This window comes from Sycon ciliatum, chromosome 5 (genome assembly GCF_964019385.1).
Source record: "Sycon ciliatum chromosome 5, ocSycCili1.1, whole genome shotgun sequence".
Lineage (NCBI taxonomy): Eukaryota > Metazoa > Porifera > Calcarea > Leucosolenida > Sycettidae > Sycon > Sycon ciliatum.
The window spans coordinates 16,167,535-16,192,619 of NC_088647.1; the positions used below are offsets into that span (position 1 = coordinate 16,167,535).

Consider the following 25,085-nt stretch of genomic DNA (forward strand, 5'->3'; position numbering starts at 1 on the left):
TGATTTTTCCGCATCAATTGAACGTTATACATGTGCATGTAGTGAAAGCCACATGCAAAAGGCTGTTCCATGGCACTCATCTGCCACCAAGCTCTGGGTTCATTGGCTGAAAATATTCTTCGGCACAGTAAAGTCGTGCGCCCAAGAACGTGGAAGCCTACAGAACATCCAACCTGGAATACTAAGAACACCACAGCCCAAAATTAAGAATTGCGGTGTAGGTTTGTGCTGTTGTCAAACACCGGGATTGTTATGTTGCACATGTATCTGAGCTTTACCACTACATACACGTCTGTCTTTACACAATTACCAATCTGCAGACAGCATGCTGTTTCGTCCTTTAGTTACTAATGGACTCATCAATGCAGCACAGAGAAAATGAGGCAGGTGAATGTCCTAGGCTAGAGAGCATCAAATACAGGTATAGAATCATGCCTTGCAGATCTCGTTACGGCCCTTTCGATGCATGTCTGAACATTAGATGGCTGTGTAGCTTCAGTTATCTCAGAATATGTACTATTTATCCAGCAGCAACAACGTTGGTCACACAACTATTCACTATAATGAGTATGCGTTGGAACACTTTACCCCGAGTCATACTATAGCAGTGTATGCCATGCATGGGTTTACCTCACACACTGAATTTCATAATTTGACATCCAAATCACAGAAGAGTGGTGTTCCAAACTTTACGTAATTGCACTCCATGTCCTGCGAGCTACAGTAGAATACTTCAATAGAAAATTTCTTATAGCACGTTCTTAGAAACAAATCGTATAGGTTCGAGGCTGTCAACCCAGAAATTTGTTATTTCACAGCCATAGATGTTACCAGTCAGGTCACTGTATACAGTAGGTATGCAGAAGAAAATACTAGTAACTCTTTGTGGAAGAGCTGTGCCAAAATGTGTACAGTACAGTAAATTAATAAAAAATGAGAAAAAGCAGTGACAAGGCTGTGCATGATGTAGATCTACTCGTACCAGTAAGTACAGTGCACCAGTGAAATTGTTGGTGTAGTACCGGTATACTACTATAATTATGGCATGGCCCATGCCACTACAATCTATTTGCAGTGGGCCGCAGTAGGCCAGTGCAACAGAAAGCATTTCAGAAGCTGTGTGCAATGTTAACATCTATGACATACAAGTAAACTGCCATATAGCACAATCGATTACTCTCAGCCCACATAAGTACAATGTAGGCCAATCAGTAGTATAGATACATAGAGCACACTCTACATCATACATAGTCGGCACCAAATCTATGTTGTCGATGTACTTTGCAATGATGACATGATGGCAAGCGTGCTTGATTCATCATAATATTGCCTTGTACTTGGTTGGAAGTTAGTTGTAAGTTCAGTGGTCGAGGTAAGCAGAGCTGCTCCAGCTTTCAGAATCCTGCATGAAAAAGGCAGAAAGCAAATGTAGGTATAATAGTAGCAAGCTGATGTAAAGAGCCTGTCTTTCAATGCAATAATTCTATCCACTGCATGGACAGACCTGGTGCTTCATTCACCTCTGTTTCTTGCTTTCTCAGAAAACCTACTTCCTCCTTCAGCCATCTAGCTCATGATATACATTAATTTTTCTTTATGCCTTTTCAGCCGTGGTCGACTTTCGCCCCTCCTGTTTGATTGGCAATTGCAGTCAACCTGGGGAATACTGACCCTCGATTGTGAATGAGAAAAGTGTCGCTATTCGCATTGTTGTTACTCGTGAGGTTGGAAGTATGCAATCAAATGTTCACTAGATCTGAAGATTGTGTCGTTATTTGCGAGTTGTTTTGTAAACCCGAGGTAGATTATTCACAAGGTTGATTGTACATGCTATGGGATGTACAATAACTAACCAAACAATAATGGTGTAACAATGATTTGAGTCCATATCCAATTGGATGAACCTAGAGTGCATGATCCATTCCAGAAAGGCGACTTCAGTGAGTCTTGAATTGTCAGCAGCATCATACTTCCATCGAGCTTTTTTTCTTTTTCGACACGACCCTCTCTTTTCAATTCGAACGAAGGTCAACATACGATTATGGCAGGCATGCACGCACTGATCTTCACTGTATACATGTGCATGTATACTGTACTGTAGTCTGTGCAGTCAACTAGTCGTGTTCCACTTGGCTTACGGTAAGTATCACTACAAGTGCATAGTAGCCCCCCCCCCCCCCACCCCGGGGAGTGCGCGTGAACGGCAACTGTGAACTGGTAAAAGAATTATTCGACACCTTCGTTCGTTTCGATGGAGAAGGTTCATCTGGCAAATTGAGGCCTTCGTTTCACTCCTAGCCCCAGGAGCGAAATTTTCACTCCTTGGCTGCCTGTTTGAGCCGTCCTTGTGGAAGGGTTGATTTATGCATGCCCGCATATACATGTAGACCTTATTCAATAAACGTCACAATCACGTGAACCAGGGTCCCGGGAGCCAGGGAGCGGCAAGAGACCTGCACTCAGTGCACAGTGGACTCGGCGTGGGAACATAGGAGTAGAAAAATACCGGTATTTTACTACTCCCTTGTACGAACTGGGCCTTTCTTGCCACTCGTTTCACGTACGCGTGCCCCAGCTTACAACAAATCCCTGGAGGCGAGTCCAAAAATCACGTTATCGAATAAGGTCTATAGAAACACAGATCACGTAGAACTACCCCATCCGGGGTCACAACTCACAACGTTTTGGGTACTTAGGTCTCATGTCGTCTCCCCAGGTGCTATGAATCCCTGATGCACATGTATCTACATATACAATGTAACCGTAACTCTACCAATATTGCGGACGATGACCCTCCCCCCCCCCCCCCGGCAAACAGAAAGTCGCTATGTCCTGGCCGAGTTTATCTTTTAATTAAATGGTTTTCTCGGTTGGGATTTCATACCTGACAACCATCCCGATTTGGCCGGGACCGTCCCGATATCGAGGGCGGTAATAGGCACCCAAAAGTGCACTAGTTCCATGCCTCACCGCGAGCTTCTTTTGTATACATTTTCATGCCTAGGTATGTCATTGGATCTCAGGTTTGCAAAGGTTGGCAGGTATGGGATTTGTAGAGTGACCAGTTTTGACTATTGCCACCTGCTGTGCAGAAGTGTCATTCCTACATCCTGGCTGCAAACGTACCCCCCCCCCCCCCCCCCCCACACACACACCACCACCAACAATGTTCGATCCTATTTACAGGACCTCACTCTATATGAAAGTGTAGCAGAGGCACTGCCAAAGTATAAAAAACAGCAATTGAAATGCAAGCTGCATTGTGCATGCATGGAGGGCATGGGGAAGAGACTGAGAGGGTGAAAGTGAAGGAAATTTGTTCCGAAATCAAGAGAATCCTAGGAACCCTTGCTGCATTCTTCAGTTCGATAACGTCAGTGGGTGAATCTCAGATGTGTTATGTGCCCAGACATACAAGTACAGCACTAACCTGAGCATGAGAGCTGCTTGTCATCATCGTGGTCAGGAAAACGAAAGGACGAACGAGGAAGATTGCTGACCATGCATGACGAACAACTGCATATCTAGACGACAGACGGCTTGCCAGAATCAGTCTGGTGTATCTTCAGGAATCTTCTTTCCTAATTGCATTCAGCAGTCAGCTTCGAGGTCAAGAACGCGATGATATTTTCAGAAGGAATAATTTTCAAAAATTTTAAATTTTGGAGAAGAAGCTTCCTTTCTAAAAAAAAAGCGTTCCTTGCTTTCACGCAAGGAGGTGCCTTGCCGGACATGTTGTCGACAGCACAGTGCCGGCAGATCCACGTTTGTAGGCTGCAGACCCGGCAGACGTTTTGATCATCCCGGCCTAGCGCCTGGTGGTGAGATTTTGGACCCAGGAGTATTAAAAAGCTGCTCGCATCCCAGGGTGCTCAGTTTCGCTCTACCCGCGCGAGTAGGGGTCCAGGTAACGGGCTCTCTTTCGCGGCCTGCCGAGCATAATATACCTCTCGTATATTATGGCACCGCAGGCCGCGCACCTGAGGGCCTTTCTGGAAGCCTTACTCGATCGGATAGAGCGAAACTGAGCACCCTGGGATGCGAGCAGTTTTTAGTACTCCCGGGTCCAAAATCTCACCACCAGGCCGGGCTGATCAAAACGTCTGCCGGGTCTGCAGCCTACAAACGTGGATCTGCCAACACTGTGCTGTCGACGACATGTCCCGCAAGGCATCTATTCTTGCGTGAAAGCAAGGAACGCTTTTTTTTAGAAAGGAAGCTTCTTCCCCAAAATTTATAAAAAAAATTAAATTATTCCTTCTGAAAATATCATCGCGCTCTTGACCTCGAAGCTGACTGCTGAATGCGATTAGGAAAGAAGATTCCTGAAGATGCACCAGACTGATTCTGGCAAGCCGTCTGTCGTCTGGATATGCACTGTTGTTCGTTATGGTCAGCAATCTTCTTCGTTCGTCCTTTCGTTTTCCTGACCACGATGATGACAAGCAGCTCTCATGCTCAGGTTAGTGCCACTTGTATGTCTGGGCACACAACACATCTGAGATGCACCCACTGACGTTATCGAACTGAAGAATGCAGCAAGGGTTCCTCGGATTCTCTTGATTTCGGAACAAATTTCCTTCACTTTCACCCTCTCAGTCTCTTCCCCATGCCCTCCATGCATGCACAATGGAGCTTGCATTTCAAATGCTGTTTTTATACTTTGGCAGTGCCACTTGCTACACTTTCATTATAGAGTGAGGTCCTGTAAATAGGATCCAACATTGTTGGTGGTGGTGTGTGTGTGGGGGGGGGGGGGGGGATGTTTGCAGCCAGGATGTAGGAATGACACTTCTGCGCAGCAGGTGGCAATAGTCTGAACTGGTCACTCTACAAATCCCATACCTGCCAACCTTTGCAAACCTGAGGTCGAATGACATACCTAGGCATGAAAATGTATACAAATATACGGTGAGGCATGGAACTAATGCTCTTTTGGGTGCCTATTACAGCCCTCGATTTCGGGATGGTTGTCAGATATGAAATCCCAACCGTGAAAACCATTTAATTAGAAGATAAACTCGGTCGGAACACCGCTTTTCTGGGAATAGAAATTTGTTGTGCCACTTTCGGCTAGTCCTTTTTGCAGAAGTGATCCAGTGCCTCCGCAATGCTGTATGAGGGCCAGGACATAGCAACTTTCTGTATGCCGGGGGGGGGGGGGTCATCGTCCGCAACATTGGTAGTGTTACGGTTACATTGTATATGTAGATACATACATGATTTTTGGACTCGCCTCCAGGGATTTGTCGTAAGCTGGGGCACGCGTACGTGAAACAAGTGGCAAGAAAGGCCCAGTTCGTACAAGGGAGTAGTAAAATACCGGTATTTTTCTGTTCCTATGTTCCCACAACGAGTCCTCTGTGCACTGAGTGCAGGTCTCTTGCCGCTCAATGGTCCCCGGTTCACGTGATCGTGACGTTTATCGAATAAGGTCTATATGCGGGCATGCATAAATCAACCCTTCCACATGGACGGCTCAAACAGGCAGCCAAGGAGTGAAAATTTCGCTCCTGGGGCTAGGGGTGAAACGAAGGCCTCAATTTGCCAAATGAACCTTCTCCATCGAAACGAACGAAGGTGTCGAATAATTCTTTTACCAGTTCACAGTTCCTGTTCACACGCACTCCGGGGGGGGGGGGGGGGGGCTACTATGCACTTGTAGTGACACTTACCGTAAGCCAAGTTGCACCTATGGAAGCCAAGTGGAACACGACTAGTTGACTGTACAGACTCAGGGGCGGATCCAGACCCCAAAGCTGAGGGGTGCGAGGATGAAATCCAGCAGGGCCGGGTAATTGCCAGGGTTATGATCAGTGGGGACATTGGTCTGGTCATCATGGTGTCCACGGAGGGCAATATTTTGCCGTCCCCAAAATATTATGGTGTTGATAATACTCTTCAGCTTAGCACGGTTTGCCTCCACAGCACGTGCATGGGCAGCACTGATCATCTGTTCCACAGGCTTGCGAACATTCTCGATGAGCTGAAGGAAATTGTCATATTCCAGGGCAGCAAACTTATGGACATGGGACTTGGTATTGTGCATCTGCAACTTGGAAGATGCCTTGCCCCAACTCCGAAAGGGTTCACGATACAGCTGTTCCAGTTTGGAAGAGTTTTTACTCAATGCCTGGAACCTATGGCCAAATAAAACGCACGAGATACAGAACGCACCATCCACTTCCTTGGAGTACGCCAGCCACGGATAAGTTTCAATCCACGAGAGCTGAAAACGTCTTCCAGATGTCGATGGGCAGTCCATGCGGTTCGAAGGCTTCCAAACAATAGAGAGGTTAAGATGCACGTTATTTCTGACGTGACCCGAAAGTTCAGCTCGCGTTATTTGCTCGCACGTCGAAAAATCAACGCGAGTGACCTGCTGCTCACGTCGAAATTTTGAGTTTTACGCCAAATTTGACGTGAAATTGCGCGTCACGTCGGAAATAACGTGCATCTTAACCTCTCTATTATCTAGGAGCGACTTGATGTCATCATTGCTGGTATTCTCCATCAATCCAGCAAATCGCCCAATGTCAAAAGGATGATGGCTCTCACAACAACGCTTAGCAGCAGGCTCCATGGTCTCACCAGCTGGTCCACCAGCTGTGTCCGACATCTCCGCTCAGCATGCACGGAAACGGAGTCGGAACAAGCAGTGAGAATTTGAAAGAAGCTAACACGACAACGGAAACATGCAACGTCAAAAGTAAAGAACTTCGAAGTGAGTTTGTTGCCGGTGAAAAAGTAACAGTTAGTTCCAAAAAAGTTCTACTGTAAAAGCAGAAATTTTCGGTGGTGTTTTATTTTCGGTAACTTCGGTGCCTACAATTTTTACCGAAAATAAAACGCACCGAAAATTTCGGTACTACCGGTACTGTATACATTTAGTACTAGTACACTTACCTGGAAAACGGGTTTTACCGAAAATTTCCCTCTACCGAACCGCCGGTTTTGGAGAATACCAAAAATATTACACAACCGAAAATTTCTGCTTTTACAGTATTCCAAATGTGCAGCCCTGGCGCGAGCACGTGTCCAGAACGATCACGCGATTGCACACAAATCATCCGCGGATCCGCGCAGCGAGCCTGGGCCTGTACCTGACCTTTTTTTTCTTCTTTTTTTGGAAAAATCCTGACGGGTTCATTTGCAGCCTTCGCACCCCCCTGGATCCGCCCCTGAGACTACAGTACAGTATATATGCACATGTATACAGTGAAGATCAGTGCGTGCATGCCTGCCATAATCGTATGTTGACCTTCGTTCGAATTGAAAAGAGAGGGTCGTTTCGAAAAAGAAAAAAAGCTCAATGGAAGTATGATGCTGCTGACAATTCAAGACTCACTGAAGTCGCCTTTCTGGAATGGATCATGCGCTCTAGGTTCATCCAATTGGAAATGGACTCAATCATTGTTACACCATTCTTGTTTGGTTAGTTATTCTACATCCCATAGCATGTACAATCCAACTTGTGAATAATGTACCTCGGGTTTACAAAACAACTCGTAAATAACAATCTTCAGATCTAGTGACCATTTGATTGCATACTTCCAACCTCACGAGTAACAACAATACACCAATGGCGACACTTTTTTCATTCACAATCGAGGGTCAGTATTCCCCAGGTTGACTGCAATTGCCAATCAAACAGGAGGGGCGAAAGTCGACCACGGCTGAAAAGGCGTAAAGAAAATGTATGTCATGAGCTAGATGGCAGAAGGAGGAAGTAGGTTTTCTGAGAAAGCAAGAAACAGAGGTGAATGAAGCACCAGGTCTTACCATGCAGTGGATAGAATTATTGGATTGAAAGATAGGCTCTTTACGTCAGCTTGCTACTATTATACCTACATTTATTATTATTATGACGGATAACCCAAAGGCAATGGTTTGCTTTCTGCCTTTTTCATGCAGGATTCTGAAAGCTGGAGCAGCTCAGTGCTTACCTCGACCACTGAACTTACAACTAACTTCCAACCAAGTTCAAGGCAGTATTATGATGAATCAAGCACGCTTGCCATCATTTCATCATTGCAAAGTACATCGACAATATAGATTTGGTGCTGACTATGTATGATGCAGAGTGTGCTCTATGTATCTATACTACTGATTGGCCTACATTGTCCTTATGTGGGCTGAGAGTAATCGATTGTGCTGTATGGCAGTTTACTTGCATGTCATAGATGTTCACATTGCACACAGCTACTGAATTGCTTTCTGTTGCACTGGCCTACTGCGGCCCACTGCAAATAGATTGTAGTGGCATGGGCCATGCCATCATTATAGTGGTATACCGGTACTACACCAACAGTTTCACTGGTGCACTGTACTTACTGGTACGAGTAGATCTACATCATGCACAGCCTTGTCACTGCTTTTCTCACTTTTTATTAATTTACTGTACTGTACACATTTTGGCACAGCTCTTCCACAAAGAGTTACTATTATTTTCTTCTGCATACCTACTGTATACAGTGACCTGACTGGTAACATCTATGGCTGTGAAATCACAAATTTCTGGGTTGACAGCCTCAAACCTATACGATTTGTTTCTAAGAACGTGCTATAAGAAGTATTCTATTAAAGTATTCTACTGGAGCTCGCAGGACATGGAGTGAGTTTGGAACACCACTCACTCTTCTGTGATTTGGATGTCAAATTATGAAATTCAGTTTGTGAGGTAAACCCATGCATGGTATTCACTGCTATAGTATGACTCGGGGTAAAGGGTTCCAACGCATACTCATTATAGTGAATAGTTGTGTGTCAGTTAATCGGTGCCCAACGTTGTTGCTGCTGGATAAATAAATATTCTGAGATAACTGAAGCTACACAGCCATCTAATGTTCAAACATGCATGCATCGAAGGGGCCGTAACGAGATCTGCAAGGCATGATTCTATACCTATATTCGGTGCTCTCTAGCAGGACATTCATCTGCCTCATTTTCTCTGTGCTGCATTGATGAGCGAAACAGCATGCTGTCCGCAGAAAGGCGCAGATTGAGTATTGTGTATAGACAGACGTGTATGTAGTGGTAAAGCTCAAATACATGTACAACATAACAATCAATAACAATCCCCGTGTTTTACAACAGCACAAACCCAGCACCACAATTCTTAAATTTGGGCTGTGGTGTTCTTAGTATTCCAGGCTGGATGTTCTAGGCTTCCACGCTCTTGGGCGCACGACTTTACTGTGCCGAAGAATATTTTCAGCCAATGAACCCAGAGCTTGGTGGCATGGTGCCATGGAACAGCATTTTGCATGTGGCTTTCACTACATGCACATGTACAACGTTCAATTGATGTGGAAAAATCAGACAAGGACTTTTGCAGTTATGAGCAAGGTCCCCACGAATGGTCATGTCACTTCACAGAATACATGAACGGATAGAGTAGACCTCGGTCCCCTCAGAGAACGCTTGGGTGAAGTCGGTTTCAACTGAGGACATGTCCAAAACCATGCTAAGTACTTGAGCTGCTCATGAACCCCACAATTATCAGGCCCACCGGAACCGGTCTGGTTGGTCGGGTTATCACCGGACCAACTTGTTGGCCACCAACAAATGTTTCCTGGTGTGGAGGACGTGTGTACCCGCCATATCACACACAAAGTATAAAAGGCCATGAAACTACCAGACCGATCAAAAACTGCTTCCGGCGGTACTGATTATACAGTACAGGTTTAAAAAGCAGCTCCATTTTTGCGATACATCAAACCAACTCTGTCATTGCTATGCGACTCAAAAAGAGTAGTGATGTTTATTCACAAAAGAATCACAATGCTAGCAGAGAAATTCGATATTCTCCAATTTTAGGGGCACTGCAATACTATGCAAAAATTAATGCTGCATGGTCATTGTTATGAAGCAGTCACCTCAGTACAGCAATTAAACAGGCTGATTATGTGAACGAGATTCACGGCAAATCTACTTCCATCAGTGCTGTTCAGTCTTGAGTGGTCCACTGAGGCAGGAAAACAACCTGTTCGGTCCTTCCATACGAGAAACAGAAATTGAACATGTTCCAGGGTGGAGGTGGCGAGCATCGGCAATGTAATGCACCTTTAGGCCAACACGACCATCATTCCGACATGGATTCTCAAACACCTTTGCTCGTGAGAGTGCCTCAGAATGGTATTCATCAACAGATGGCAATCCTGTAAAAAACATGAAAAGACATAGCAGCAACACAAAGAAACCTAATGTTATAGAAACGAATTCGAAAAACAAAGTCTACTGAACCAAGGTACAACCACACTCCAGGAGGCAAGCAAAAGTGCATATAATCCGAAGGTTGCGATGCCTGTATGTATTGTATTCATTGATTCATGGATTCTCCACAGGCCTTAGCCTAAATCGAGGGAGTCTCTGTCATGCCACACTGGATACAACATGCTACCAGAATCACTTTCCCCCGTATTGATGATCTTTTCTTAGGGTGTTATATAAAACACATCTGTAGCCACTTCATCTTGCTCACGAAATCATACACCACCACACAAACGGGCCCTTCGGCTATTATAATTTGGGTGGTGATGTATGATATTGATAATCTATTGATACTAGGGCTGAAACAATTATATCGGTTATCCGTCTAATCGATCATTACAAGGAAACAATTTCGATTACGCTGTCTGTTTCGAATACGCGATTCTAAAAAAAAGAAACGTCCGCAAGAATCAAAAGATGTCATGTACAGCACTACTAGATACTGTACTTTGTCCTTTTCCTCGTTTCTTTTTGTTGTCCATATGTTTTCCAGTAGGGCTGTGAAAAAATAAAAAATAAAAAAACTGACTGTCTGCACCTGCACGTGATGTGCCACTGCATTGCGTAGAGTACGCGGTTTATCTGCACGTGTGTATGCACATGTATATGTGTATATTTCAACACGGCATGCTTTGTGCTGGTCTGGCGCGACAATTTCTAGGACGCAGTAATCAATAATCATAATCGATAATCGAATCAATACAAGGGTAGGTTAACCGATAGTTGAAAAGTGTAATCGTTTCACCCCTAATTGATACCATATCCAAGTCTGACTCTCACCGTGAGATCCTGGCAACAATATTACCTGGTACATGACATATTCAGACACTGACTTAAGCGTCTTTTTGGAACAACACGTGTGCCTATCTGCTAGTGTAATGTGACACACATGCAGAATCAGTCATAGCTAATTTTACCCCCTCACTGTTGTATGCGCAGACTCCACTTTGCGGTGTCAAGTACTCTTCTCTCGGTGGGCTACTTCACTAAGGCGCTTGTCTAAAAGGACTCACGTTCATCCTGCAAACCTACATGACTTGCATAGTTTTCACTGTCGGCCGAAGTCCATGCATTGCACACATTGAGATTCACTCCCTCCGTACAGGCCAGTACAGAGCTGCCCACCATTTGAGTCTGTTTTGCGTACTCAGACTTCTGATTTTCCGTATCTTGCAGTGTTTTGCGTACTGCCGTGTACATTGCATGCATACTTGCACTATAAAGTTTTTTGACACGCACATGCATGTCGTAGGCTGCATTTGGTAGTGTAAAACATGTGTGACTTGCACTCACGAGTCACGACATTATTTTTTGTGCTACATGTACATGTTGTCGTGGTACGGCATGCACTCACTTTGGTACAAGACTATTCATCGCTCAGCTTACACTTGCAATGCTTCTACACAGCTGATTGATCCTCTTCAATTTTCTGTACCATTTGCCCAAATTCTGTAGTGCGAACAAGGAGTGATTTTCCGCACAAATACAGAAAAATATTTTCATTTTTTTCAGTCATTTTCACGACATATTTTCTTTATCATGATCCCCGGGGTGTACGTGTGGCGTTCTCACGAACGCGGAAACGCAGTCTTTCTAACCGAGTCTCACGTGCACTGTGAATTATTTGTTCTTCTTTTATTCACAATGCCATGTATCGATTCATCGCTTCTTCGCACCTGAAATCCTGTGCAACAGCGATTTAAAGATTAGCTTTATCAAATAGTGATCAGAGAGAGAGAGAGGATCAGTTGTGGGTGCTGTGACAGCATAGAGTGTAGATTGGTGCAAACATCATTGCCCAGCAGAACCGTATTCATAATCATAGGGACCTGCGTTAAGCATTACATTTTGGAAGCTATTTTTTAGAATTTTTACAGGCCCAATAAGCCTGAAGAGAAGAACACCTAACTTAGACTGTCCTAACGTTATCGAACGCACTGCCAAAGTAAAAAAAAACATTTGAAATGCAAGCTCCATTGTGCATGCATGGAGGGCACATGGGGAAGAGACTGAGAGGGTGAAAGTGAAGGAAATTTGGTCCGAAATCAAGAGAATCCGAGGAACCTTTGCTGAATTCTTCAGTTTGATAACGTCAGTGGGTGCATCTCAGATGTGTTGTGTGCCCAGACATACAAGTAGCACTAACCTGAGCATGAGAGCTGCTTGTCATCATCGTGGTCAGGAAAACGAAAGGACGAACGAAGAAGATTGCTGACCATAACGAACAACAGTGCATATCCAGACGACAGACGGCTTGCCAGAATCAGTCTGGTGCATCTTCAGGAATCTTCTTTCCTAATCGCATTCAGCAGTCAGCTTCGAGGTCAAGAGCGCGATGATATTTTCAGAAGGAATAATTTAATTTTTTTTATAAATTTTGGGGAAGAAGCTTCCTTTCTAAAAAAAAGCGTTCCTTGCTTTCACGCAAGAATAGATAGCCTTGCGGGACATGTCGTCGACAGCACAGTGTTGGCAGATCCACGTTTGTAGGCTGCAGACCCGGCAGACGTTTTGATCAGCCCGGCCTGGTGGTGAGATTTTGGACCCGGGAGTACTAAAAACTGCTCGCATCCCAGGGTGCTCAGTTTCGCTCTATCCGATCGAGTAAGGCTTCCAGAAAGGCCCTCAGGTGCGCGGCCTGCGGTGCCATAATATACCTCCGATAACTGTACTTTGGTTTGCCTGTTGCAAACCTACATTTTTTATTTTTTATTGAACGCACAAAGCGATGTACGATATACTAATAGCAAGAGTACATAACCCCCCAGAGTGTGCAACTCCACGATCGGGAGGAGGGAAATACATGCAGGTCAATAATTTCTGGGATCAGATGGACTCCCGCACTTGTGAATTGGACGAACATAGTGGAATTATTTACGCAGAACCCACCACCAGCGCTGCAAAAGTAAGTATTAGGTAGTTCGTTATGTCTCATAGCTAACTTACTTCAGTCATACATGTGTAAGTATTGAACGTTTTCGTTCCCTTCTTCTCAAAATACTCAAGGAAAGATGTAAAAAAAGTAAGCCGGTAGTAAGGGACTACAACTACCAAGACTCCCGGGAAGTTGCCCAGAGGTATAACTTTGATACACACACACGCACTTATCCAAAAAAAACAGTCAATTGTCGTCCACATCGGATACATACATTTAGCATACCATGGAAGTCCGACACCATCATAATTATCATCATCAATCTCTTCCCCATCTCATCATCAGTGTGTGTATTCTCTAGCAGCGAGCTTATAACTTTTAAACCAAGGCTTAGCGACAGGTTATAATCCGGCCAACACAGAATGCATACATCGTAAGTAACCATTCCATGGGGCATGGAGAGCTAGCCGAACTGGGGTAAATGGCAACAAGTTGGAATATAAAGAGCTGCAGTGAAGCATGAATGCAATGTGTTCAGAGTTTCACGCGACCATCAGACAGAAGTGACTTTTGATTTGTCAAGTACATAATTTTCTGTAGACTAAACAAAATAACTCAAAAGGCGCGGAGGAAGACTGCAGCACATATCATAGACTAAAATCCTTCATTCATACCTGTAATACCTGTATGCACAAAAGCGGAAGTACAGTAGTATGTACCAGTAGTTCAAGTGGTGACATTGTACATGTCACATGTAAGTCAGTACCAAAGCTCCGTGTACTTGTAGTATACTGCAAAATTAATTACTAGTAGGTAGTAAATTCTGAATAACAGAGTATGCAAGACTGTCTTAGTCCAGCTCTGGATAGCACACGGTGCATCACTGAGTTTGTTCAGAGCAGGGAGTCGTATAGACCCGGGAGGCGACACGCGCATCACTTGTGCACAACCATGATTGACTCAACGATTCAAAATATTACGACCTGCTCGGTGTGGGACAAGTCCGTACTGCGTACATAGGTCATAGCGCGCGGGAAATCCGTACATAGCGAGAAATCGTCGTCTTCGTCCTTTCGCCGAACAATTGTGGTCAGACTTTCTATCTCCATTGCCGAAATACAGCCATCTGTGGCCATCGCTGAGGAGTTCACTAATAAAGGGTCTTGTTCACTGGCTTACTCACTGGCTTTGCACTGCCACTCGAACTCTGAGGCACTTTGACCACCTAAGATGAGGTAATCCTTTCATTACAAATTGCCTCAATATTTTCTCACCTTTAGGGCAATGAAGTAATTTTTTTCCTCGTGACTAACTTCGACAGACCAAATTGCCCTGTCCCAGTGATTTACAATACTCATATTGCACATTGGTGAAATATTGGACCTATCCAGATAAACGAAATGACTTATATTCGAAATTACATTTTCCAAAGTTTTCCTTCACAAATAGTCCCAATTTGTTCTCACCTTTAGGGCAATGAAGTAATTTTTTCCTCGTGACTAACTTCGACAGACCAAGTTGCCCTGTCCCAGTGATCTACAATACTTATATTGCACATTTGTGAAATATTGGACCTATCCAGATAAACGAAATGACTTTTATTCGAAATTACATTTTCCAAAGTTTTCCTTCACAAATAGTCCCAATTTGTTCTCACCTTTAGGGCAATGAAGTCAATTTTTCTTCAGGACTAACATCGGCTAACAAAGTGGCGCTGTCCCAGTGATCTACAATACTTATAATCATTGCACATGTGAAATATTGGGAGTCACAGAGTGAGGAAATGGCCTAAATTGAAACTTGAACTGTTCCGCCAAGTTTTATGCAGTGAACGCAGGGCTGAGAGCACGCAAGAGCCACCCCGGAAGATCTTGTGCGCCACCAACCGAACCTTCGGTGAATGTTCACAAGGTTAGAAGCTCACACAGATAACACACATTGGATCAAGAGTACATAACTACTGTGTAGTTATGTACTCTTGATTGGATGCTAATAGTAATACAATGCACTCAGGAATGTGTGCAAATACAACAGAATTAATTCCAAATAAAGTCAACAATAGCTGCCTCAACACAGTGCTATCAACCTTCCGTATTTTCCATATTTGTACGGAAAATCACTACTTCGTCCGCACTATGGATTTTGAGAAAAATGTACGGAAAATTGAACGGGATTGATCAGTATGTATAAGCATTGCAAGTGCAAGCTGAGCGATGAAAAGAAGAGAACCGAGTGGAAAGAAAACGCTGCAGTGGAGAGTCCTTAGAAAAGACTGAAAAAATATCATAATATCGCTGCACGAGATCATCCTTATAAGTTATAACGTCAGCTGATCGTACTGTGGTTGATTCATACGGCGGTAAATACACACCTGCTCACACACGCTCTCTAAACTGAAAAGTTATTCTTGCACAGAGCTCTCCTTCCCGCCACCACCACCATCATCAGTTCGCGTCTGGCGCCTAGTCGATGCAGGGTGAGTGGTGTCCAACATAGCAGGCTGGTACATCAGGTAGCGTATGGCGCATAGCAGATGACACAGCAACAACATAGCTTGAATGCGGCGTACCTTTCGTCCCGGCTGGACTCATCAGGCAATCTTCTTCTTAGATGCCTTCACAAGGAGCTTGACTCGGGAGAATGAAGTTGAAGACTCCACTGCAACCGCACTTATGGTTGGTTCATATGGTGGTAAATACACACCTGGCAATATGGGGGTAAATACACGCCTGCCCAGACACGCTCTCCAAACTGCAAAGTTATTCTGGCACAGAGCTCTCCTTCTCACCACCACCACCACCATCAGTTCGCGCCTGGCGCCTAGTCGATGCATGGTTAGCGGTATCCAACATAGCAGGCTGGCACATCAGGTAACGCATGGCACATTGAAGATGGCCACGACACAGCTTGATTGCGACGTACATTTCGTTCTCTCGGTTGTGCTGTAGCCTGAAAAAGGAAATAAGATAATGCATCCACATGACACAGACAAGTAATTACTGTTACAAATAATGCATACTGCTTGATAACAGAGAAAGAAAGTCAGTGGTCACACAAGTTTTTGGTCGTCCCTGAAACGAAGATCGTTCCAGGGGGGGGGGGGGGGGGGGAGCTAAAATCTTAGTCGACTGACGCTATGCATACACATGTACGTGCATGCGATTTTCGTCGTCCATTCATTTCGGAGGGTGGAGAGGGGGTCCGAGTACGAAATGAATGATGTTTTTTCAGGGATGACTAATCACTTTTGCGATGACCCCTTATTGCATCAATTTATCAATCTGAACTGCGCAATTGAGTCCCACTTTTATTATGTTGGGTCCAGATTTCAAGACTCGTGAAGTTCAAGGCGAAAAGCAGGCCGATGAAGGGACGCCAGTAATTCAGTCTAGTCCGGTGTCATGGAGAGGGACCGATGAACCGGCAACAAGAGAATTCAATACGCATGCTACTCTACAGTTCATTGCTGGGGAAGACTACTCAAGGCCACGTCACTCCGGCAATTCAATGTACAAATCAGCAGCAACACTTGCAAACGTATTCCTACCAGCTGACCAGCAAGTTACCAGCCATCAGCTCTTCAAATAATTCCAACTTAACAAAGAGAGGAGATGGACAGATCGGAAGGTATCGTGGCAAGCTCAGGACAACACACGTCCGGCCCTATGTAACAACAGTGGAAAGTGCGTGCCATGGTATATTTTCGAAGGCATCTCAAGAACCAGCTAATGTGGACTGGGAGTCCATTTGCATCGTCCGATCAGCTGCTACAAGTGCCGTGAGCCAATGGCAAACACGTTTGACAGAGACTACTACTTCTACTGAATGCAACTTTGGCATGGCAGAGATCTACAAGCACGTTATCTTATCTATCAATAGAGCTGTATCCTCGTATGACTATGTGAAGTGTGAGGGTGTACTGTACTGCAGACGCGGCTACGACCTGGTTGGAAATGTACGCAACAGTTCCCACCCTCTTGACCAGAGATCGCACACACCCTAGGGTTTTGATGGGTTTGTACGACTCCCAGCTCTTGACTTTTGTTGGGTGTACGAGACGCACGCACAGTTTCCGTAGGGTGAGTACTTTTTCATGTAGTACTGAATGCGGCAAGCAGGACTCGCCCATCCGCCCCTCCCCAAATGGATCTACTCGAATGGTTGCGGAGGTAGGGGTGCTCTGGCGGGATTTTACGACATACACAAGCGCGCACACACGCACACAATATACACACGCACGCACACACATACACACGAACGCACGCTATGTCGCACGTCTTGGGCATGGCTTCGTGAATACAAATAATAATTTAATGTTATAATTTATAGTATCCAAATGTTAGAGCAGCTTTACAAAACCTACCGTTCAATACCGGATCATCTTGTGACAGCTTCCTTGCAACACCCATGACTTGACCCCACTTCGTCTTGACGTCGGGAAATCGTTCACACCGGAGTTGGGACACGACTCATTGAAATCCAGGCCTATCTGCTGCTGGGAGCAGGACACTGGGAGCTGATGGACGTCAGCAGCGGCTGTAGAACAACCATAAACCAGTCTTCTTTCTCCGTAGTCAGGCGGGACAGCAGCTTTGCAACGCAAGCTTCTTGCCTTCTGTGGGTCTTTAGCGGTTGGGATTCGGAACGCTCTGTAGAAACCATTGAACAAGTACTGCACTCTATCAACCCACAAGTATTTCTTCCAATTCATGATTATTCGCAACTTTTTATGCAGTACGCGCACCAGATCAGAAGCCGCTAAGTAGCATGCAAGGTTGAAAGTTTCAAGACAAATTGAAAAATATAATAACATAGAAAATTAGAATTCAAACCATACCTGTGGCCCAAGCCAACACAGACTGAGCGTTCACGCGAAGAGAACGTAGATCTACGTCAGCTGAGGTTTCCTTAGGATCAGGAGGTGACCCGGATCTGGATCGCGATCAGCAGCACTCTCTGCCTCCATCACGATCATCAAATGCAACTAATTACTTGGAAAAGTAGTTCATTCTTCTTCTTCTTTTCGAGCTACGATTTCCCACGATCCTACCGATCCTGCACGAGTCCGTTCCCCAAGGAGTGCACTCCCAAAGTCCCATGGCATAAGTACGCGGAGTAGTTGGTTTATAACTCAGGGCACGCACCGGGGATATCTGAGGGAAAAGTGGGAGAAAGTGCCGCGAGTCAATCATAGTCGGCCCGGAAGGCCTCGTGTCGCCTCCCGGGTCTATACGACTCCCTGGTTCAGAGTAGCACCCGTGCTTGGGGAAGTGCTGCGTTGCAGCAGACGCTTTTCTGCACCCCGTCACGAAAACGGAATCCTCGATTGACTATCACGACTCGTCCGCCCGACACCAATCCCTGGGAAAATATGATATCTTCCTTGAACGGTAGGGCGGGTTCATAGTCAACGTGACGTATCAGTCTAGTCCGTGTGTCCAACTGGTGCTCTGAGTAGCAGCGGTCGACTCGAAGGAATATGAATCCAGTGGGTGCTCGTTCGTTGCACTGGAGGAGCTTACTGGAGCTGTTTAGGTTGCGAGTGGACCACCATGAAGCTATGCCCACTTGAGCCACATTCGTATGTCTCTCGCAATGCATCTCAATCTCCATCATTGGCTTATCAGGATCCAAACGCTGCCAAGAGAGCCTACCATCCAGCTGATCAACTTGCATCTTTTCGATAGTGTCAACAGGCACACTGTCGTCGATCACCCAGCAGCCTGGGAGTCCCCAGAAACGAGCAATGTTCAAGATGTTGAAACGTGACCGGCCTATGGTGTGCTCCGTGTCGCTGATGTTCGATAGAACGAGGACGTGGAAGGTATTTTGGAAGTCCCCGTCCACCCTGTTCATTTCCTTGCAGCACTGCACATACTGGTCATGCTCTTCCTCAGGCACAAGCAGAATCCGTAACCAGGATGACTCAAGCTTCTTGTCGTAGCCTTTCCAGCTGAGGATATCCTTCTGGAATCTTCGCCTTGACGGAGTGAAGATATAACGAGTCACAGCCTGCCTGGTAGCAGCCTTCAGCTTTCCAGCGGGCCACTCTAACACATCTTCAACACTCCGTCCAATTCCACTGACACGATACGCCGAGTTAGCGAGGAGGAAGGCCTCCGGGTGATGCTTCTCTACACAGCAGAGTTGCGATTCACAGATTGAGCAACGGTTCAACTTTCTAAGTTGCTTGCTGGCAATTTGACATTGACGGATGGCGAGTACTATCAGTTCGTCAAATAGCTTCCTCTGCCAGGTCCGGATGAGTTCGGGGTCGATTCCACATTCCTTCCAAAGAGCACCATGGGAACTTTCGTCCTTTAGTATTTCTTGATCTAGTTTCGGCGCAAAATCAGTCATGTGGGGAGCCAATGCAGTCATGGGCCTAGCGTTGAGCCCGTTGACGTACAAGTTGTGATGCTCACGGAAGACCTTTGTCAGGATACGTACTAAACGCCCTTTAAAGACTTCGCAGTTAACCTTTGCTGGATCTTTACCAATAATATTCTTGACAATAGTGTGTAACTCTGCCCAAAATTTCTTAGTTTCATCTATGAGAAACCGACTTGATGACTCGTACCGAACGAATTCCACATAATGTGCAGACGTCCCTTGGCCAGTCACAATCTTTTCAAGATCCAAGTGGCCTTTTCTAGGGCCATCAGTATGGATCCATTCATCGCTTGAACCATACTTAGTGCCTGCATCTTGACATTTGAGCCAGACCGGAGGAGCATTAGCCATTCTCTTGCCGTCCTTCAGGCTTGCGAAACTACGAACCTACAACAGTACTGCTATTTGACCTTCCGATTGGCAGCTGCCAGCTAGGGAGAAATGTTGGTTTGCGTTGCGCAAACCGTAGTTAACCTACATTTCAGGTTTTTACCGTACCGTTTCTATGGTTGTAGCCAATGAGCGACGTTCCCGCGGTGGCCTTGATGAGCCGATAAACCCCGTGGTCAATGGATACGGAAAAATACGGTAGCAATAAAGCCCGTCGTCAATGGCACCCCGTACTCTGTCAGCCTAGCTCTGCAGGGGTCTGTGGCAGTTTTTCGTTGTCAGCTCAGTTCGCACCTCACATTCGACTGTGAACATGCTCTGGTACCTGGAAACAGCCTGTCCGAAAACGGCAACATGAAAAGTGTCTACACATCGTGGTCAGTTTTCAACTCAAGTTCTTGTTGTCGTGAGTGGAGATGAAATTTTACGATAGTTGTGAATAAGCGAAAGAGCATGCACCCATCTATCTGCTAAGAACCAAGCTGAAATAAGTGGCAAACATCGCGATCAGTTTTCCACTTTCTGTTCTACATGTACTGGTACCAAAAAAGGAGTTGACGAGTTGCCGAACTTTTCTGATAATTTTGAGGAAGCGAAAGATCATGGACCCGATCATCCCATCCATGAGAAGCAGACGGACTTGAAACTCACAAGCTGAAGGAGCTGAAACTCACAAGCTGAATCCACCACGTCCCCGACCACCACCCCTATACGTGTCTTGCTTTTATACCAGAAAAGCGAAAGACAAAACCTGAAACACCATCATAGAGCCTGGCAGGACTTTTCGCCTTCATCAAGGCCTCGTGCGTACGGCCGCGGGCGCAGGCCTCGGCGCTACGCGCCTTGGCCTGCGCCCTTGAGGTATATTATGCTCCGCAGGCCGCGAAAGAGAGCCCGTTACCTGGACCCCTACTCGCGCGGGTAGAGCGAAACTGAGCACCCTGGGATGCGAGCAGCTTTTTAGTACTCCCGGGTCCAAAATCTCACCACCAGGCCGGGATGATCAAAACGTCTGCCGGGTCTGCAGCCTACAAACGTGGATCTGCCGACACTGTGCTGTCGACGACATGTCCGGCAAGGCACCTCCTTGCGTGAAAGCAAGGAACGCTTTTTTTTTAGAAAGGAAGCTTCTTCTCCAAAATTTAAAATTTTTGAAAATTATTCCTTCTGAAAATATCATCGCGTTCTTGACCTCGAAGCTGACTGCTGAATGCGATTAGGAAAGAAGATTCCTGAAGATACACCAGACTGATTCTGGCAAGCCGTCTGTCGTCTAGATATGCAGTTGTTCGTCATGCATGGTCAGCAATCTTCCTCGTTCGTCCTTTCGTTTTCCTGACCACGATGATGACAAGCAGCTCTCATGCTCAGGTTAGTGCTGTACTTGTATGTCTGGGCACACAACACATCTGAGATTCACCCACTGACGTTATCGAGCTGAAGAATGCAGCAAGGGTTCCTCGGATTCTCTTGATTTCGGAACAAATTTCCTTCACTTTCACCCTCTCAGTCTCTTCCCCATGCCCTCCATGCATGCACAATCGAGTTTGCATTTCAAATGTTGTTTTTACTTTGGCAGTGCGTTCGATAACGTTAGGACAGTCTAAGTTAGGTGTTCTTCTCTTCAGGCTTATTGGACGTGTACAAATTCTAAAAAAGTAGCTTCCATATGCTAAACGCAGATCCCTGTGAATACGGTTCTGCTGGGCAATGATGTTTACACCAATCTACACTCTATGCTGTCACAGCATCCACAACTGATCCTCTCTCTCTGAATTAACTATTTGATAAAGCCAATCTTTAAATCGCTGTTGCATAGGATCTCGGGTGGGAAGAAGCGATGAATCGATACATGGCATTGTGAAGAAAAGAAGAACAAATTCACATTGCACGTGAGACTCGGTTAGAAAGACTGAGTTTCTGCATTCATAAGAATGTCACACCCCGGGGATCATGATAAAGAAAACATATGTCGTGAAAATGACTGAAAGAACCAAAGAAGTATTTGATCTTCCAGCCAGCTTAGCCTGGTACTACCATACTAGCAGTGCTACCAAGTACCAGCCCTCCATATTTTCTGTATTTGTACGGAAAATCACTCCTTGTGCGCACTACAGAAATTGAGCAAATGGTATAGAAAATCGGAGAGGATCAATCAGCTGTGTAGAAGCATTGCAAGTGTAAGCTGAGTGATGAATAGTCTTGTACCAAAGCGAGTGCATGCCGTACCACAACAACATGTACATGTAGCACAAAAATAATAATGTCGTGAGTGCAAGTCACACATGTTTTACACTACCAAATGCAGCCACCGACATGCATGTGCGTGTCAAAAAACATTACAGTGCAAGTATGCATGCAATGTACACGGCAGTACGCAAAACACTGCAAGATACGGAAAATCAGAAGTCTGAGTACGCAAAACAGACTCAATTGGTGGGCAGCTCTGTACTGGCCTGTACGGAGGGAGTGAATCTCAATGTGTGCAATGCACGCACTTTGGCCGACAGTGAAAACTATGCAAGTCGTGTTGGTTTGCAGGATGAATGTGAGTCCTTTTAGACAAGCGCCTTAGTGGAGTAGCCCACCGAAAGAAGAGTACTTGACACCGCGAAGTGGAGTCTGCGCATACAACAGTGAGGGGGTAAAATTAGCTATGACTGATTCTGCATGTGTTCTGCATGTGTGTCACATTACACTAGCAGATAGGCACACTTGTTGTTCCAAAAAGATGCTTATGTCAGTGTCTGAATACAGTAAGATCGGGCGCCGAAGAACACCCAGGCTGGAAAACCTGCAAAATTTAAGAACAGTCCAGGCTAGAATTATCAGATTTAAGCACACTTTTAAAATTTGGAATTTCCACATGAGTGCAGTATGTGTAAACAGTAACTGCTACATGTACAGTCATTCCCATTTACGACACCCACTAGTATAGTTTAGAAGTACCACATCATAAGTCATTGCACTACACGTACATGTACATGTACATGACAAACGTCATGACGTCACTCGACTCGCAGCGCGCGTGTGAATAAGAACGGTCTGGCTAGAATCAAAAATTTAAGAACTTTCCTAGGCTGCGCTCGAGCCCCTGCGTTCTTCGGCGCCCGATCTTACTGTATGTCGTGTACCAGGTAATATTGTTGCCAGGATCTCACGGTGAGAGTCAGACTTGAATATGGTATCAATAGATTATCAATATCATACATCACCATGTACCACCCAAAGTATAATAGCCGAAGGACCCGTTTGTGTGGTGGTGTATGATTTCGTGAGCAAGATGAAGTGGCTACAGATGTGTCTTATATAACACCCTAAGAAAAGATCATCAATTCTGGGGAAAGTGATTCTGGTAGCATGTTGTATCCAGTGTGGCATGACAAAGACTCCCTCGATTTAGCCTGTGGAGAATCCGTAAATACATAAATACAATACATCCAGGCATCGCAACCTTCGGATTATATGCTCTTTTGCTTGCCTCCTGGAGTGTGGTTGTACCTTGGTTCACTGTATTAGAATAATAGTAGACTTTGTTTTTCGAATTCGTTTCTATAACATTAGGTTTCTTTCTGTTGCTGCTATGTCTTTTCATGTGTTTTACAGGATTGCCATCTGTTGATGAATACCACTCTGAGGCACTCTCACGAGCGAAGGTGTTTGAAAATCCATGTCGGAATGATGGTCATGTTGGCCTAAAGGTGCATTACATTGCCGATACTCGCCACCTCCACCCTGGAACATGTTCAATTTCTGTTTCTCGTATGGAAGGACCGAACAGGTTGTTTTCCTGTCTCAGTGGACCACTCAAGACTGAACAGCACTGATGGAAGAAGATTTGCCGTGAATCTCGTTCACATAATCAGCCTGTTTAATTGCTGTACTGAGGTGACTGCTTCATAACAATGACCATGCAGCATTAATTTTGGATAGTATTGCAGTGCCCCTAAAATTGGAGAATATCGAATTTCTCTGATAGCATTGTGATTCATTTGTGAATAAACATCACTACTCTTTTTGAGTAGCATAGCAATGACAGAGTTGGTTTAATGTATGACAAAATGGAGCCGCTTTTTAACTTAAACCTGTACTATAATCAGTACCGCCGGAAGCAGTTTTTGATTGGTCCGGTAGTTTCATGGCGGGTACACACGTCCTCCACGGTAGGAAACGTTTGTTGGTGGCCAACAAGTTGGTCTGGTGATAACCTGACCAACCAGACCGGCGGGCCTGATAATTGTGGGGCTCATGAGCAGCTCAAGTACTTAGTATGGTTTTGGACATGTCCCCAGTTAACCAATGAGAATAACCGGAAAACAAGGGGGGCTTTAGATACCGGGCTGACTTAAATTAACAAGAGGCAGGATAAGCGCGTTACGGGTTGAGCTTGTCGAAAACCAATTGTACTTCATTATGTGTGAAGGGGTTTTATGAAGAAATATTTTATGAACCAGTGTACAGAGATGGTGCTTATGACGAAAGGAGAGAGGAGAAGTGTGTGAAAGTCGATAAAGGGCATCCGAAGGAACACATCGATCCTTGTTGTAAAGAATATTAAGTATAAATCTATGGTTGAAACCTACTTCCCCAAGCGTTCTCTGTTAAGTATAAATCTATGGTTGAACCCGACTTCCCCAAGCGTTCTCTGAGGGGACCGAGGTCTACTCTATCAGTTCATGTATTCTGTGAAGTGACATGACCATTCGTGGGGACCTTGCTCATAACTGCAAAAGTCCTCGTCTGATTTTTCCGCATCAATTGAACGTTATACATGTGCATGTAGTGAAAGCCACATGCAAAAGGCTGTTCCATGGCACTCATCTGCCACCAAGCTCTGGGTTCATTGGCTGAAAATATTCTTCGGCACAGTAAAGTCGTGCGCCCAAGAACGTGGAAGCCTACAGAACATCCAACCTGGAATACTAAGAACACCACAGCCCAAAATTAAGAATTGCGGTGTAGGTTTGTGCTGTTGTCAAACACCGGGATTGTTATGTTGCACATGTATCTGAGCTTTACCACTACATACACGTCTGTCTTTACACAATTACCAATCTGCAGACAGCATGCTGTTTCGTCCTTTAGTTACTAATGGACTCATCAATGCAGCACAGAGAAAATGAGGCAGGTGAATGTCCTAGGCTAGAGAGCATCA

At 45.2% G+C, this 25,085-nt stretch overlaps 1 protein-coding gene and 2 long non-coding RNA genes across 3 annotated transcripts; 1 reads left to right on the top strand and 2 right to left on the bottom strand.

The window, feature by feature from the left end:
* Positions 1-675: 675 nt before the first annotated feature.
* Positions 676-3,697, bottom strand: LOC135816632 (uncharacterized). Its single transcript, XR_010553423.1, has 2 exons — positions 3,431-3,697; positions 676-1,402 (listed from the first exon to the last, which is right to left on the bottom strand). It is a non-coding gene; the product is annotated as an uncharacterized LOC135816632 (long non-coding RNA).
* Positions 3,698-15,134: 11,437 nt separating this feature from the next.
* On the bottom strand, positions 15,135-19,974 carry LOC135817822 (uncharacterized). The gene is made up of 3 exons (XM_065331096.1): positions 17,985-19,974; positions 17,511-17,796; positions 15,135-16,096 (listed from the first exon to the last, which is right to left on the bottom strand). The coding sequence occupies exon 1, from the start codon at positions 19,889-19,891 to the stop codon at positions 18,392-18,394; it is 1,500 nt and encodes a 499-aa protein (XP_065187168.1). The 5' UTR covers positions 19,892-19,974; the 3' UTR covers positions 15,135-16,096; positions 17,511-17,796; positions 17,985-18,391.
* An 829-nt stretch (positions 19,975-20,803) lies between these two features.
* Positions 20,804-24,008, top strand: LOC135816633 (uncharacterized). The gene is made up of 2 exons (XR_010553424.1): positions 20,804-21,301; positions 23,537-24,008. It is a non-coding gene; the product is annotated as an uncharacterized LOC135816633 (long non-coding RNA).
* The last annotated feature ends 1,077 nt before the right edge of the window (positions 24,009-25,085 follow it).

Excerpts from the sequence above, each read along its gene's own strand:
- LOC135817822 (XM_065331096.1), bottom strand. The coding sequence starts at position 19,891 with ATGGCTAATGCTCCTCCGGTCTGGCTCAAATGTCAAGATGCAGGCACT.